Source organism: Anser anser (assembly GCF_964211835.1).
Source record: "Anser anser genome assembly, chromosome: Z".
Lineage (NCBI taxonomy): Eukaryota > Metazoa > Chordata > Aves > Anseriformes > Anatidae > Anser > Anser anser.
Genome location: NC_139723.1, coordinates 17,674,666 through 17,691,510, shown reverse-complemented (window position 1 = coordinate 17,691,510; position 16,845 = coordinate 17,674,666). Strand labels below are relative to the sequence as shown.

The 16,845-nt window shown below is 41.3% G+C and overlaps 1 protein-coding gene across 1 annotated transcript in view; it reads left to right on the top strand.

Moving 5' to 3' along the window:
• Positions 1-4,839: 4,839 nt before the first annotated feature.
• Positions 4,840-16,845, top strand: part of LOC310888990 (uncharacterized protein) — a gene marked incomplete at its 5' end in the record, with an annotated part of 49,120 nt that continues 37,114 nt past the window's right edge. Inside the window, one exon of the mRNA XM_083815943.1 lies at positions 4,840-4,917. Within this exon, the coding sequence (XP_083672069.1) occupies positions 4,840-4,917 (78 nt within the window). The remainder of the gene's footprint in view (positions 4,918-16,845) is intronic.

The following is a 16,845-nucleotide window of genomic DNA, read 5'->3' as shown; positions in this document are numbered from 1 at the left end:
TAACTACTGCTGGGGGACTGATAGGGGAGGCATCATCTATATAAAGAAGGAAGAGACTAAGAGTCCCCAATGGGTGGGACCAAATCAGAAACTGTTGGGCAGTGTTTTGAGGATTCAGCCTACACAAGCTTTTAGAATGCTAACTCCTAATAGCCCTAAACCACTGGAGGTTGCTAATAAATCAGTAAACCCGGAGTATGGGATTAGAAATGAAGGGGTGACCGGGAATAACATATGGAGAATCATGAATGCTAGTTATCAGTTGTTGAACCAAACAAATCCAGACGTGCCTAGACCTTGCTGGTTATGTCTTTATATAAGGCCCCCATATTACGACGCCATTGGGGATCTGGGAGAGACCACCCGTTCAAACGAAACCGATCCCCCACAATGCAATTGGGGAAGGGATGTAGGAATAACGTTAACGGAAGTAACTGGGAATGGCAGGTGCGTAGGCACAGTCCCTGGTGAGAAGTTCCATCTATGCAATATTACAGAAAATGTTACACAATTAGACAAAGAAAAATGGTTAATACCAGCAGATAACACCAGATGGGTATGTTCGTCTCTGGGGGTAACTCCATGCTTATCTTTGAAATTGTTCAACTCGTCTCATGATTTTTGTGTACAGGTAGTAATTATACCTAGGATTCTTTACCATTCTGAGGAGTATATGTACATCCAACATGCTATGGCAAAAAAACCACTTAAGGAAGAGAGAACCTATTACGGCTGTTACTTTAGCCACTCTGATGATTCTAGGGGCTGCAGGAGCCAGAACTGGAATTACCTCTCCGGTAAAACAAAGCCAAGAATTTACCTCTCTAAGCATTGCTGTAGATGAGGATTTGGCCCGTATCGAGCGATCTATATCAGCTTTAGAGAAATCTGTGCGATCCTTATCTGAAGTAGTACTACAAAATCGTAGGGGATTAGATCTGATTTTTCTACAACAAGGAGGATTGTGTGCAGCCCTACGAGAGGAGTGTTGTGTATATGCTGATCATACTGGAGTGGTAAGGGATACAATGACTAAATTGAGAGAAGGGCTAGAAAAATGAAAAAGGGAGAATGAAGCCCACCAAAACTGGTACGAATCCTGGTTTAATTACTCGCCTTGGCTCACTACCTTGCTATCAACCATAGCAGGACCTTTACTGTTATTTATATTAGCACTTTACTGTTATTTATATTAGCATTGGCTTTTGGACCATGTATATTCAATCGAGTAATCGCGATTGTAAAAAAACCGATTAGAGGCAGCTCACCTTATGCTTGTGCGTGCGAAATATGAATCTCTTGAACAGGAGGAGGATGACGCAGAAACTTTAATATTGAGCAAACAAGTGCTTCAAAAATTCATCAATGAACAAAATATGTTAGAAAAAGAAAAAGGAGGGATTGTGATAAATTAGCAGGTGTTTATTCATTGTCTTTAAAAGGAATTCAGAGAATCTGCTGAGAAGATAAGGTTTTGCAATTTACGACCTTGTTAAGGGGGAAGACTAAGCAAGTAGATAGTGGGGAGGGGGTGTTGGATAAACATCCTTGGTAAAACAAAGACTCTGTGAAATACTGTTTGCCGCTTCACTACCCTCCCCCTTGAACACGAGCACAATGCATGATCATTGAAAGAAAAACAACGACCCCCAACAACAAACAGAAGGTTCAACAAGTCCTGACAAGCCGAAACTTGGATGCTATAAAATGGCGACACTGAAAAGGGAAAGTTGCGTGCTGTGGTGGAGCGGAGACTCCCCAGCCGCCCAGCGCTGTTTTGCTTGTACCTGCTTACTTAATTAATAAATTATGTTCGACCAGAAAATTGTGTGGTCTCACTTATAACAAGTCTAACTGGGAATGAGTGTAAAAAGCACCTCATTGCTGCAGGCCTGGAGGCTTCATGCATCCCTGGCATAAACTACCTCAGGAGAGAATACTTCCTGGACCCAAATGGATACGTGTGGGCTTTTGCCATAGGTGCCTTGGAGACAGAGGACATTAAACATCTGCCTACCTTGCCGAGTCTCTGAGAGGACCCTTCTGTGGGACTGCTGAGGGTTGAAGAGCAGTTGGTGCCAATCGCTACCACAGCAGTGCACCAGCGGCAATATCACACCAACCAAGACTCCCTGATTCCCATATATGAGCTGATTCATTGACTGGAGAGCCAAGGAGTGATCAGCAAGATTCACTTACCCTTTAATACTCCCATATGGCCAATGTGAAAGTCTAATGGAGAGAGGAGACTAACAGTGGACTATCGTGAAGCTGCGAAAGTGTGGGTTAGAGGAGTGGACAGTAAGGTGAGTTGAGAATTGGCTGACTGGCTGAGCTCAGAGGGTGGTGATCGGTGGTGCAGAGTCCATCTGGAGATCTGTGACTAGCGGTGTTCCCCAGAGGTTGGTGCTGGGAACAGTCTTGTTCAACGTCTTCATCGACGACTTTGACAAGGGAATAATGTCCACCCTCAGCAAGTATCCCGATGATACAAAGCTGGGAGAAGTTGCCAACACACCAGAAGGCTGTGCTGCCATTCAGCGAGATCTGGACAGGCTGGAGAGATGGGAAGGAAGAAACCAAATGAGGTTTAACAAGAGCAAGGGTAGAGTCCTGCACCTGGGAAGGAACAACCACATGTATCAGTACAGGCTGGGGGATGACCTGCTGGAGAGGAGGTCTGTGGAGAAGGACCTGGGGGTCCTGGTGGACGACAGGTTGACCATGAGCCAGCAGTGTGCTCTGGTGGCCAAGAGGGCCAATGGGATCCTGGCGTGCACTAAATCGAGTGTGGCCAGCAGGTCAAGGGAGGTGATCCTCCCCCTCTACTCTGCCCTGGTCTGGCCTCCCCTGGAGTACTGTGTCCAGTTCTGGGCTCCCCAGTAGGGATCTCCTGGAAAGAGTCCAGTGGAGGGCCACAAAGATGATATGGGGCCTGGAGCATCTTCCCTGTGAGGAAAGGCTGAGAGACCTGGTTCAGCCTTGAGAAGACTGAGAGGGGATCTTATCAATGTTTATAAATACCTGAAGTGTGGGAGACGGAGGGATTTAGCCAACCTCTTTTTAGTTGTTTGTGGGGATAGGACAAGGGGTAATGGTCAAAAAATGGAGCACAGGAAGTTCCGCACTAACATGTGAAAGAACTTCACGGTGAGGGTGACGGGGCACCGAAACAGGCTGCCCAGGGAGGTTGTGGAGTCTCCTTCTCAGGAGATATTCAAGGCCCATCTGTATGCCTACCTGGGCAAGCTGCTCTAGGGAACCTGCTTTGGCAGGGGGGTTAGACCCAATGATCTCTTGAGGTCCCTTCCAACCCCTACAATTCTGTGATTCTGTGATTCTGTGGCCTGAATGAAGTCACACCACCACTGATGGCTGCAGTGCCAGACATGCTAGAACTCCAATATGAACTGGAGTCAAAGGCAGTCAAGTAAAATCCTCTTTTAAAAAAAGAGGATACCTTTTGGTGTACCTTTAAAAAAAGGATAAAGGATCTGCACAGGAGCCACATTTTTTTAGGAATTAAATGGCAAGGTTGACTTCATCACATCCCAGTGGATGTGATGAACAAAGTAACAGCTATGTGTCCACTAACTAGCAAAAAAGAAACACAAACTTTCTAATGTGTCTTGGGTTTTTGGAGAATGCACATTCCTAATTGCAGTCTCATTGTAACCTCACTCAGGTAACCTCTAAGAAGAATGATTTCAAATGGGGCTGCAGGCAATGACATACGTTTGAACAAATTAAATGGGAGATAGTTCATGCAGTAGCCCTTGGACCAGTGAAGCAGGACAAGATGTAAAAAATGTGCTGTACACCACCGCTGGGGAGAATGGCCCCACCTGCAACCTGGCAGAAAGAACCCAAAGATTCAGTGTCAACCCCTAGCAATTCTGGAGTCGGGGATCCGAGGCCTGCTACGTGCCAACCAAATAAGACATATTGGTATATGAAGGAGTTGGAGCTGCTTCAGAAGTGGTTGGTACTGACGCACAGCTCCTCCTGGCACCCTGACTGCTGGTGCTGGGCTGGATGTTCCATGGGAGGCTCCCCTATACACATCATGCAAGTGATGCTACAGGGAGTAAGTGGGTTTCACTGATCACACAGTGGGTGCCTGTAGGAAACCCCAGTTGCCCAGGAATCTTGGAAGTGGTCATAGACTTGCCAACTTGCCAGAATGCTAATATTTTGGTATATCACCGTAGGAGGAGGAGAAGCATGCTGAAGAAACCTCACTGTGTAACCAGCTACCTGAAAATGAGAAGCAATATGCCCTGTTCACTGATGGGTCCTGTTGTATTGTGGGAAAGCATTGGAGGTGGAAGGCTGCTGTACGGAGTTCTACAAAACAAGTTGCAGAAACTGCTGAAGAAGCTGAATCCAGCCAATTCGGAGAAGGCCATCCAGAGGGCTTTAGATATTGCTGAATGAGAACAGTAGACAGTGCTTTATCTCTATACTGACTCGTGGATGGTAGAAAGTGACCAGTGGGGGTGATTACAGCAATGGAAGCACAGCAACTGGCAGCACATGGGCAAATCCATCTGGACTGCTACATTTTGGCAAGATATTGCCACCCAGGTAGAGAACCTGATTGTAAAAGTACACCACACAGATGCTCATGTACCCACGAATCAGACCACTGTAGAGCACCAAGACAACCAGCAGGTGGATCAGGCTGCTAAGATTGAAGTGGCTGAGGTGGACTGGCAGGATCTGGACTGGCAACAGAAGGATGAATTATTTATAGATCCGTGGGTCCATGACACCTCACGCCATCAAGGAAGAGATGAAACATATAGGTGGGCTTGTGACTGAGCGGTGGTCCTGACCATGGACACTATTGCACAAGTTATTCATGATTTCGAAACGTGCTGCAGTCAAGCAAGCCAAATGGTTAAAGCCTCTCAGGTATGGAGGACGACAGCTGAAATATAAATATGGGGAGGTCTGGCAGATTGATTATATCACACTCCCTCAAATCCACAACGGCAAATGCCATGTACTTACAATGGTGAAGCAACCACCAGATGGCTGGAAACATATCCTGTGCCCAATGCCACTGCCCAGAACACTTGAAAAGCAAGTCCTATGGTGACATGGCACCCCGAGAAGAATTGAGTGGGACTCATTTCTAAATGGGAATCATTTCTGAATGGGAATCATTTCTGAAACAATGGGACTCATTTCTGAAACAACCTCATAGGCACCTGTGTCAAAGAGTGCAGAATTGAGTGGGTATATCACATCCCCTATCATGCACCAGCCTCCGGGAAAAGCGAGCTTATAATGGTCTGTTAAAGAGCGCACTGAACATAGAGGGAGCTGGGACATTCAAAAATTGGGATACACATGTGGCAAAGGCCACCTGGTTAGTCAACACAAGGGGTTCTGCCAACCAAGGCAGACCTGCCCAATCAAACATGTTACTTACTGTAGAAGGGAATAAAGTCCCTGTAGTGCACATAAAAAGCATTCAGGGTCAGACAGTCTGGGCTATTCCCGGCTCAGGCAAAGGCAAGCCCATCCATGGGACTGCTTTTGCTCAAGGACCTGGGTGCACTTGGTGGGTAGTGTGGAAGGATCGGGAAGTCAGATTATAAATCCCTAAAAGGGATTTAATGTTGGGTGAGAATAGCCCATGACTAGAATTGCATGATGTTAATTACTATATAATACCATGTGCCATCACTACTATAATTGCTATATGTCATGTTAATGGTATTACAATAACAGTCACCCAGATAATGATGAAAGAATTTTGATAAAACTGGACAAGCACAGCGGTGTGATGGAATTAGAACTGGATTCAGCGTGCAACAATCCAACACCACACACCATCTCTTCTGTGCTGGAAGACTGTTCTGAAAGATGGAGCCCAAAGACATTCATGGACTAAACAAATCAGTGGACATTTCATATACATATATGAAAAGCGGTGATTAATTGGAAAGTACTGGAAAGTGTGGGACCTGTTCATGACACAAACAGTATGGAACAAGGAGTGGATATTGTCCTAGTTTCAGCTAGGATAGAGTTAATTTTCCTCCTAGTAGCTGGTAGTGTGCTGTGTTTTGGATTTAGGATGAAAATTATGCTGATAACTTGCTAATGTTTTAATTGTTGTAGAGCAGTGCTTGCAGAAAGCCAAGGACTTTTCAGCTTCTCACACTGCCCTGCCAGCAGGCAGGCTAGGGTTGCATGAGGAACTGGGAGGGAACAGACCAAGACAGCTGACCCAGCCTGTCCAAAGGGATGTCCTGTACCATGTGGCATATGCTGAGCAATTATATGGGGTAGAATTGCTGCTCAGGGCTGGGCTTTTGTCATCGGGTGGCGAGCAATTGCATTGTGCATCACTTGTTTTTTACATATTTTTATTCTTGCTGTTATCATTATTAAGACTACTATTACTCTTTCTCTTTTTTTGTCCCATTAACTGTCTTTATCTTAACCCACAAGCTTTTACTTTTTTCTCCAATTCACTCCCCCATCCCACTGTGGGGGAAGGGTGAGTGAACAGCTGTGTGGTGCTGATCTGCTGGGTTAAACCACAACACTACCTCAGAAAAAGGTACTTGCAGGACCCAGACGGGTACGGGTGGGCTTTTGCCATAGACGCCTTGGAGACAGAGGACATTAAACAGCTGTCTACCTTGCCCAGTCTCTGGGAAGACCCTTCTGCTGTGGGACTGCTGAGGGTTGAAGAACTGCAGGTTCCAATCATTACCACAGCAGTGCACCAGCAGCAATAGCGCACCAACCAAGACTCCCTGATTCCCATCCATGAGCTGATTCCTCAACTGGAGAACCAAGAAGTGATCGCCAAGACTCACTCTTTAATACTCCCATACGTTCAGTGTGAAAGTCTAATGCAGAGTGGAGACTAACAGTGGACTGTTGTGGCCTGAACAAAATCATGACAGTGCTGAGTGCTGCAGTGCCAGACATGTTAGAAGCCCAATATGAACTGGAGTCAAAGGCAGCCAAGTGGTATACCACAATTGATATCACTAATGCATTTTTCACCGTCTCTTTAGCAGCAGAGTGCAGGCCAAATTTTGCTTTCTGTTGGAGGGAAGTCCAATTGTCCAGTGCACCTGGAATGGACTGCCCCAGGGGTGGAAATACAGCCCTACCATTTGCCACGGACTGATCCACACTGCACTGGAACAGGGGGAAGCTCCTGAACACCTGCAGTACATTGATGACATCCTCATGTGGCGTCATGACACAGCAGAAGTTGTTTTTGAGAAAGGGAACAAAACATTTCAAATCCTTCAGAAAGCTGGCTTTGCTGTAAAGCAAAATACCCACACAAGAGGTCCAGTTCTTGAGAGTAAATTAGCAGGATGGATGCTGCCACATCCCTATGGATGGGATCAATAAGATAAAATCCACGTCCCCCACCAACTAACAAGAAAGAAACACAAGTTTTCCTAGGCTTTGTGGGGTTCTGGAGAATGCATAATCCAGGCTATTGTCAGCTTCCTCTATATGGAGATACTCGTAAATGAGGACATGAGCAGTAACAAGCCTTTGAACAGATTAAACAGAAAATAGCTCATGTTGTATTTTGGTGGGTCCATGAAATATCAGAACTTCTGGGGAGAGATGTCACAACACCAAAGGATCAGATAACCAACCTGGTTCTGCTGAAGCACAGCACCTACACAGTGTGGGAGGAGCTAAAGTCCCTGCAGTGCAGGTAGGGAAGTGGTGGGGAAGGTAGAGGGGGTTGCACCTGCCTTGGGAAAAGGCAAACCCACTCGTGGGATTGTCTTTGCCCAAGGACCTGGGTGCACTTTGTGGGTGATGTGAAAGGATGGAGATATCAGGTATGTGGCTCAAGGAGGTTTAACCTTGGGAAGAAAATAGTCTGTAATCTAAATTATGTGTTGTAGGAAGACACTGCAGAACCAATGGCAGGTCATCTTTGCAAGGAACAAGGCAAGTGCAGCAATGACTCAATCTAAGCTGGTGTTGGCATCGAGAAATACTGCTTTGCCTGTTCTGAGTGACCACCTTGGCAGAATGAGGCCAAAGTCTTTACCGCTTCTTATAGATTTTTTGGGAGAGGCTTATAGAATGGGGAAAATATATCAGTTAAGGACAGGGAATAGTGGTGATGAGAATGTACACATCTGTATGTTGGATGGAATAATGATCAGATCATACAAATGTACTAAAGTGTGTGGAATTCAAATGTGACACCAATAGCATGGTGTAAAGGGTGGAGGTTATGCTGCATTTAGCTGGGATGGAGTTAACTTTCCCAACAGCAGCCCATACAGTGCTGTGCTCTGCACTTGTAGCTAGAACAGCACTGGTATCACACCAGTGTTGTGTCTATTGCTGAGCAGTGCTGGCACAGCATTGGGATTCTCCCCAGCTGGACAAAGCCAGCAGGCTGGAGGTGGGCAAGAAGTGGGGAGAAGATATCACCAGGGCAGCTGAGCTAAAATGACCAAAGGAATATTCTATACCACATGGTGTCACACTCAGCAATAAAATGTGGGAAAGGGGATGGAGAAGAAGGGGAAGGAGAGAGAGAAAAGGAAGGAGAAAGAGAAGGGAAAGGGGTAGGAGAAGGAGAAGAGAAAAATGAAGGAAAAGGAGAAGGGGAAAAGGAGGGAGAAGGAGAAGGAGAAGGAGAAGGAGAAGGAGAAGGAGAAGGAGAAGGAGAAGGAGAAGGAGAAGGAGAAGGAGAAGGAGAAGGAGAAGGAGAAGGAGAAGGAGAAGGAGAAGGAGAAGGAGAAGGAGAAGGAGAAGGAGAAGGAGAAGGAGAAGGAGAAGGACGAGGACGAGGACGAGGACGAGGACGAGGACAAGGACAAGGACAAGGACAAGGACAAGGACAAGGACAAGGACAAGGACAAGGACAAGGACAAGGAGTTGTCATCCCAAACAATTCTTACACATATTGAGGGCCTGCTTCCCAGGACATGGCTAAACATCACTCATTGATGGGAAGTAGAGAATAATTGCTTCTTCTATCACTTTGCATCTGCACAGTCTCTCTCTCTCTCTCTCTCTCTCTCTCTCTCTCTCTCTTTCTTTCCCCTTTAATTACATTATCTTTATTTTAACCTGTTAGCCTTTTCCTTTCTCATTGCACTTTCTTCCCTCCCCCTTTCCCTTCAGGAGCGGGAGTGAGAGAGTGGTTCTGGTAGAATTTAGCTGTCCAGAAGGGTGAAATTACCATAAGGATTCCGTACAAACTGTGGTTTTATTGTAACTTCATGTCCCATGTATAACGGTAAAAAAGGAGTCATTCTCAATAAGTCCAGCAGGGGGCAATATTTTTCTGCATACGAGCACAGACCCCCCCCCCCCCCCCCCCTTTTTTTTTAAAAACAAACAAATAAACAACAAAAAAATCTGCTCGTAAACTCACGTGAACAATGGACAAATTCAGTCTGGACGTTGTGTTATTCAAGCCATTTTTGTAAGTAAAGACTGTGATTCTAAGTCTTCTTAAACTACAAAATCAAAGATGGATTAACCCTTTTGTTTGTAGCAGCACTGATTGCACGAAAATAAAATAGGACTTTTTTCATCCTAACAACATATTATAAACACTAGCAGTAAAGCTGGCACTCCATCACGCAGCAGTGGAGGCTAGAAGATGTGAAGGCACTCCTACCTCCTCAGCAGGGTGCACTGTGGCCCACCTGCATTTCAAGAGTAGGCTGCCTGCTACTCATCCCTTCACATGCATACATTGCTGTATTCTTGATAAACACTAGATGGCAGAAATTTCGAGTAAGTCATGACCCCGGCTGAGCTGATTTAGCTATTTTCAGTATGTAACATTTCACCCTCATAATATGCACGAGGAATGCTGTGTTTCAGGTTACAAATCTGTTTTATCTATCTATCTATCTATGTATCTATCCATCTGTGTATCTGTCTATCTATTTAAATGCTCTAATTACTTTTGATGGTACTCATGAGACAATATCAGGCCCAGAAATTTCACTGAAGTCTTTTCTATGATGCTGAATGAATTATTGGGGTCAGAAGTAATTTGTTCTTCAAATATATCTGTAGCTCTTTATCAGTGCATTCAGCACTACTGTTAACTCTCATAAACTTCATAATGTTTTCTGTGTCACTCAGCTACTTCAGACTTTGATACTTTATATATATATATGCACACATATCACCTTGTGAATTTAAATTGGATTCAAAATTACCTTGTTTTGCTAACATCCTTCTTCTGTGGAAAGGTTATTCAAGATTCTGCTTGCAAAATTTACAAAGTCCACATAGATAAGCGTTAATAAAAAGTTGATAAATTATGGTTATATTCATGTACAGTATACACAGATGGACTTCATTCATAGAGAAGCCCATAAAATTAAACACAAAATGGTGACCTTACTGAAGGATTCCTGCAGAATTGCTGCAGTGCAATAAGAACAGTATATGCTACATAATTCTGTACGTTTTTTGAAAAGCTGCAAAAAAATGCAGTTCTCTATTAAACACTGCAGTTGTTGGGTAGTTTCTACAGACAACTCTTTGCAAACTATATGGAATTCTATTTTTCTCCATAAGGTAGCCAGAACAGAGAAAAATCTCAATTTATGGGGAGTTTTGGGGCTGGCAATCTCCCTAATATTTGAAGTAAGGGAACTGTTCCTATGGTAAAACATAAATAAAGCATTAATTATGTTTTATTCAGGTAGTAGTGCTGTACTCTTGCCACAGTGGATATTTATTCTGCTTTGAATGCACTTACGCTGTTTCACTGCTATTGCACCATTTCCTGTGCAACTTACATGGCATAAATCCTTGACGGAATAAAACATGAGAAATTTCAAGAACTCATTGAAGACTTTCTGCCCTCTGTTGAACATGGGATGAAAACTCTGTTTTTTGAGATACTTCTTTGCATCCTGGAAAGTTAACAGTAGTGCCACAGAAATACTGGGGCAAAAGTTCATTTCATCTTTGCTCAGCTCAAAGATTCTGATGGTGTTTGTGATTACAATATGAGGTGTGTATAGCTGTGATAATCATTTTTTTCCCATCTGGGCGATAGCCACCTAATGGAGGAACAGGTGTGAGCCTTCAGCTCCCTGCTATCATGTCAGTATTGTGGTAAGGGAAGGTGCATTAAGCAGTGAATTATGTTCTGGTGTTATGAAGGATTCGCCTCTGTGCAATAACAACACAAGGGGGCGCCGGTTACCTTGTGGAGACATTTGTTTTCAGAAACAACTGTCTCGGTTTGGGGTTGGAAAAGCTAGAGGTAAACATACTGCCCTGAAGTGCTGTAGGCTGGAAACTGAAGTGATACGACCAAAGTAAACAGTATACACGAAAGCACTGAGAGACAGAACTGAAGTTACAGATAGGTATTATGTCTTTATTGTTTGCATTCTCCTTCATGCTTTCTTCGCTATTTGAAGTCAAAGACAGTAGCATAAAAAAGGATCCAATCGGGTAGCACCATTACAGTAGATTCTAGACATTTAGATAAAGCAGCTGTGGTAGCTCTTCTGGATGAGGCTCTTGCAAAGTCACCACTGTTCAGAAATAACACTGGAAACCTTTCTTGCTCCCAAATTCTGGATGTACTTTTCTACTCCCGTTTGTCCTGGTTTCCAACCTCTCATTAATGAGAATACACTTATCCAGGTGAAGTTAAATATGTATACAAATTAATTCTTGTATCCTATTCTGCAGCAGAAGCTGGATGTGGTAGAGTGTGCATTGTGTTTGTGGGGATATTTTTGGAGAATAAATTAGCAGCTGATACAGAAATGATCGCATCAATTTGCTGCATTACGTGTATCATGCCTGAAAATAGGGGATCTGCACAGGTGATTAGCCAGGATCCCAAATCACCTTCCAGTTACTTTAGAAAACCCAGTACATTGCTTGAAGAGATACTGCCTATAAATTAAAAGTTATCCAGATACACACTTTGAGAAAAGGAGAAGGCATTTAAACATAGACATGAGCAATTATTTGTGCTCTTAGTGTTAATTTCTTGCGAATCATACATATATATTAGCAAGCTTTTTGACTGTAAAACAAGGGTGTAAGAAATGTTGGATTTACTTACAGAAATCATAGCTACTCATTGTGCTCTGGAGAGGAACAGAAGAGACATTTGTGTTTCTGCCTTTTTATTTATTGTGGTTAAAGAAAGATACATTATGAAGTGGGAAAGATAATGAAAGAATGATTTGATACTATATTAATTTTAAAATACATTAAATAGATCCTTAACAAGATATTTCAGAATTACTAATGTGCACACACATATAGCTATCTACCTATGAATCAACCAATAAACCTTTTTGTATACACACATGCACACAGGTCTGCAGCAGATATAAGCAAGTTTTATCATGTGATGGAAAAGGATGGAGTAACTCTGAAATAGTTTTCCTTCTGTATGTGCAGACTTTCTTCCAATTCCTTCTTGTTCTTCAGCAATCAGAAGTACTTTGTTTAGTACCATTATTAACCTTACCTTGTCTTTCTTGAGTACTTTTTTCCTCCTTGAACGGCAACAAGTAGTCAGTCTCATTCCACTTCTTATCCAATTACATCCATCTTGCTTCTCCTTACTCTCCAGTTTGGTATGTATTTCAGCACTAGAAAATCCTGCAGCTCTAAACACAGATGTAGCAGTGAACATAAAAAGTAAACCCCCATAACTTAAAAAAGAAATTAATCTTAATCACTTAATAGTGTGGAAATAATCAATCAGAAATAATGCAATTTATTCCTCAATGATTAAAGATCAACATGCAGAATTAATAGAAATCATGAATAAAACTGCTCCTAATTACGACAAAAGTACTTGGTATTAGGGAGCACAGTCATATCATGACTATCAAAAACTGAGTATTTTTCAAGTACTAGCATGAGTACAACATCAGAAACAATCTAAGAAATGACTTGGTTATGAAAGATAGTATTTTAAGAAACTAACCAACAGCAAACCCAATGTTCAAATTGACATAATTTAATCAAGGTATAATTTTGTAGTATTCTGTACTTAAATTTATACTCAGTATGACAAGCCAGCAAAACCTCTGTGATTTACTGAAAAAAAAAAAGAAAAAAAAAAAAGACAAGGTGAAAAGCAATCAGTGGTTGAAAGCTTTGAATATTGTGCTTTGTTTGAGGAGCATTTCTTGTTTTGATTTATGTGGTAGGTCTGTGTGTGCTATGAGAAGAGTTCTAATACTTTGCCAATAAAGAAGATTTGCAGTTGATCTGGATGAGGATAGGCTTTTGTATTCCAGAGCAATTTTGACAGCTACTCTTAAGACAAATCAATAGACTGAAACAGTTTTTCATTTGTGCCATAATTACAAAAGTATGAAACCTTTCATACTTTGAAAAGTACCAATCTTTGCTCTGTGCCTTTTCTCACCTCCCTGCATCTCTCAATTGTGATAACAATTATCAAGTAGCCATCACAGAAGAGCAAAACCAATGCTATACACAACATGTAGTCAGTTGAAAACAGACATTTTAAGTTTCAAATCCAGTCCAGAGGGCAACAGGGATCACTAGAGATACAAAGTTTCTGCTTCCTCTTCCACATTTTTCTGAAGGTACTCCATGTTACTAATTTTCAATTACTTTTTCCTTTCTTTTTTTTTTTTTTCCTCCTTTTTTTTTTTTCCCTCCAATTATATTTTCCTTTTTGGACAACCTTTGTGCTATATTGACAATATGTTTCCATCATCAGAGAAGCCCAGCTTGCCAAATGCTGTTTAATCTTGCTAATTAATGAAGGTTCACCCACTGGTCTGCCTTGTGGAGCACTTCTCTGTTGAATTCCCAAGCTCCCTCCTGGGCGAAGTCTCTCCTCTGGCAACACACTGAGGCCTCCACGTTCCCTCTACTGCTGTGTCAAAGGGAGAGCAGTGAGTATATGCACTAGGAAAATGGAGTATTTGTTAGAATGATCAGTGAAGCACAATACCTGTGCATTTTGAATGATTATAGTTCATAAAATAAAAGTTATAAACAGACCTTGTTAAGAGGAAATTTAATTCCACAGCAGTATCTTCATCCTAAACAGAGACAGAACAGTAGTTATGCTGACACCCAGCAAGGTCAGAGTCTTACGCCAGGACTTTGCCTTCCTCTTATTTGTAATTCTGCCCAATCTAGTTTTTGGCAAGAAAGACAAGAATAATTTTCTTTGTTCTTGTTCAGCTCTTTTCTGCTGTTAATCACCCTTCTGAACATATCAGGCCACCTTTAACATAAATTTTAAACGTATACACCCACAAAAAAAGCAAACCAGTTAACCTTACTTGAAATGCAGTTATTGAGAATGTTTCTCACGATACAGTATTTGTAATTTGTAGTGTCTGTGTATAGTAGCACTACTGTTTCTACAGTGCAGCTGCTTCCTACAGAAGTAATGAGATTTTGCCATAATTCATCTATCTTCACAGAATAAACTGATTTCTGTGTAGTTTGTTGAGGATAAGGCTCATTACTGTTTAGGCTCTATAGGTGTATTACTAAAGCATTGTTGAAGTTGGAGCTGCATCAAAAAGATTCATTGTTGCTAAAATGTACTTTTTCAGAAGTGCCAAGTCAAAACTTTTCAGAATGTTTAAAAGTTTCAACTTCTTGGTCTAGTCCAGCAAACCTAAAAAAAATTGGAATGTTGCACAGAAAAGGAGGTTTGGTTTCCAACCCATTCTTACTTGAATTAAATCCAGTTTAAACTAGGTGACAAAATGGAATGCCTAGCTCACTAAAATAAATACCTAAAGAGTTGCCTCTTCTGATAAACTCTGGGAGTTGATAGTACTGTTTAATGTCTGATTACTATCAAAAGCATCCTGTGACATGCTCTCTTTTGCAATGAATGGTGCTGTATTTCATTTAGTTAACTGGTTACAGCTTTAGTCAGTTCTGTTAATACCAGCACTGAAACTTCTTCATGATCCACTGTTGAAATGCATTGTTTTCAGAGTGAAGGATATTAGAAAACTAGCTTGCATGTCAGTACAGACCCACGTATTTCTTTCTTGGGTTGTTTTATCAGGAATAACCTTTTTTACCACTTTGAAGTTACAAGGCAGGAGTAGTCTATGTTTGCATTATGACAGTAATATTTGTTTGCGAAGAGGGTCAGACAAAGCATATTTGATTCATGCAGTGCTTTTTGAAATATGCAACTGCTATCTGAAAAAGAGAAAGTTCACCTGTCTCTGACCTGTTACTAAAAACTTGATTCTCAAATGGAATTCTGTGAAATATTTTCCTTTTAAATTTGGAGTTGTCATTTTTTGTTTTTAATTTTTGAGACCTATTCTAATTTAGCTGGTTCATGAACCAACATGGAAGAGTTAGGCTTCTGAAGCAATTTTGGAAATAAAGAAGGCTGCCTGTCCACAACTGCTAGGCTGTTCTGAGAGTCACTGGTCTGTCACAATACAGACTACACAATTCAGCAACATAATCAAAACTTAGCTCAAAATGAAAGAGCTGTCACAAAACACCTATGAAATATTAGTATGCAAGTGTAAAAGAATTTATTTATTTTTTCTTAACAAATTCAAAGGGAAAAAAAAAATACTTTCTTATATGGTATTAAGAGTTTTAATGAATTTAACCTGTACCCAGTCTGAGACAAGAAATACACAACCCATTCCATTATCATGTGCTTAATGAATATAAGTCGGGGGGAAAAAAAAAAAGGAAAAAAAAAAAGAAAAAAAAAGACAAATAGTCTTTGAAGAACTAGAGTTTAGAGAGGAGAGAAAAACATTATAAGTATACACCACACTTAGAAGTCCTGACCAAAACAGTCTTAGGACAAGCAAACTATCCTTTAGACACAAACTTTTATTTTGTAAGACCCAGGGCCACTATTTAGAAGAATACTCAAAATCTGTGCTTTCCTTGTACTTGTATTGCATTCTATATCCACCACTTACCAGGAACAAAAACTAAAATGTATTGTCTAGGAACTGATAATGAAGAAAACACATTCTCTGAAAATCTGCAATCACCAGATAGTCATACCCTGGCTTAAGACAGGAGTAAAGTGCACTGTGATACTCTTCCTAAGCCATAGTTGTAGGAGGTACAGAAAAAGTGTCTTCTAAACAGAACAGCATTTGTTGGTGAACACTGAAAAAAAAAAAAAATTTGTTTCAGCTTTAAAAATCTTGAGGTTTTAAATGTTAGCAAAACTACCAGAAAGATAAGAATTTTTCTTTTGATGATAAAGATTTTTCTCTGGATGATTTTCTTTTGATACCAAGCCTAAATTTTGATCTTGACATATGGAGAAAACACAGATTATTGAAAGCAGCAGATGTTTTATTTTATGAAGTTCAGAGAGTACACTGGATATTTAATAAACTCTTTTACATTTAGGATAACATGATCTTCAAATGGGTCTATTCTACCTGGAATTGAAAGAATTTCTGTGGAAAGCAAGACAACATACAGTTATTGTGATACTGGATGAGCAAAGAAAATGTGCATCAGACAGTGCAAAGTATGATCCATTCCGTTTTTTTCGAAGCTGAGGTGATTTTGAGGCAATGAGACAGAAATGTGGAGCCAGTTCCATTGGCAGTGTTCAGATATCACACTAGTGGTACAATTCCCTTTGGACTTTAATTTTGTGTACAAGATTTAAACTTGTTCCCTTTAAAGTAATGAAAAATGGTACTCTAGCAAGTTCACTAAGCTCATCCAAAACAATATATAAATGTCAGGAAATATAGAGGCCTAAGTTCTCTTTTAATATTTGAGAAATAGTTTTTAACTTTGCATGAACAAGCATTTTGTCATCTCTGGTTGTGAGGTTCTAGAAGGAACACT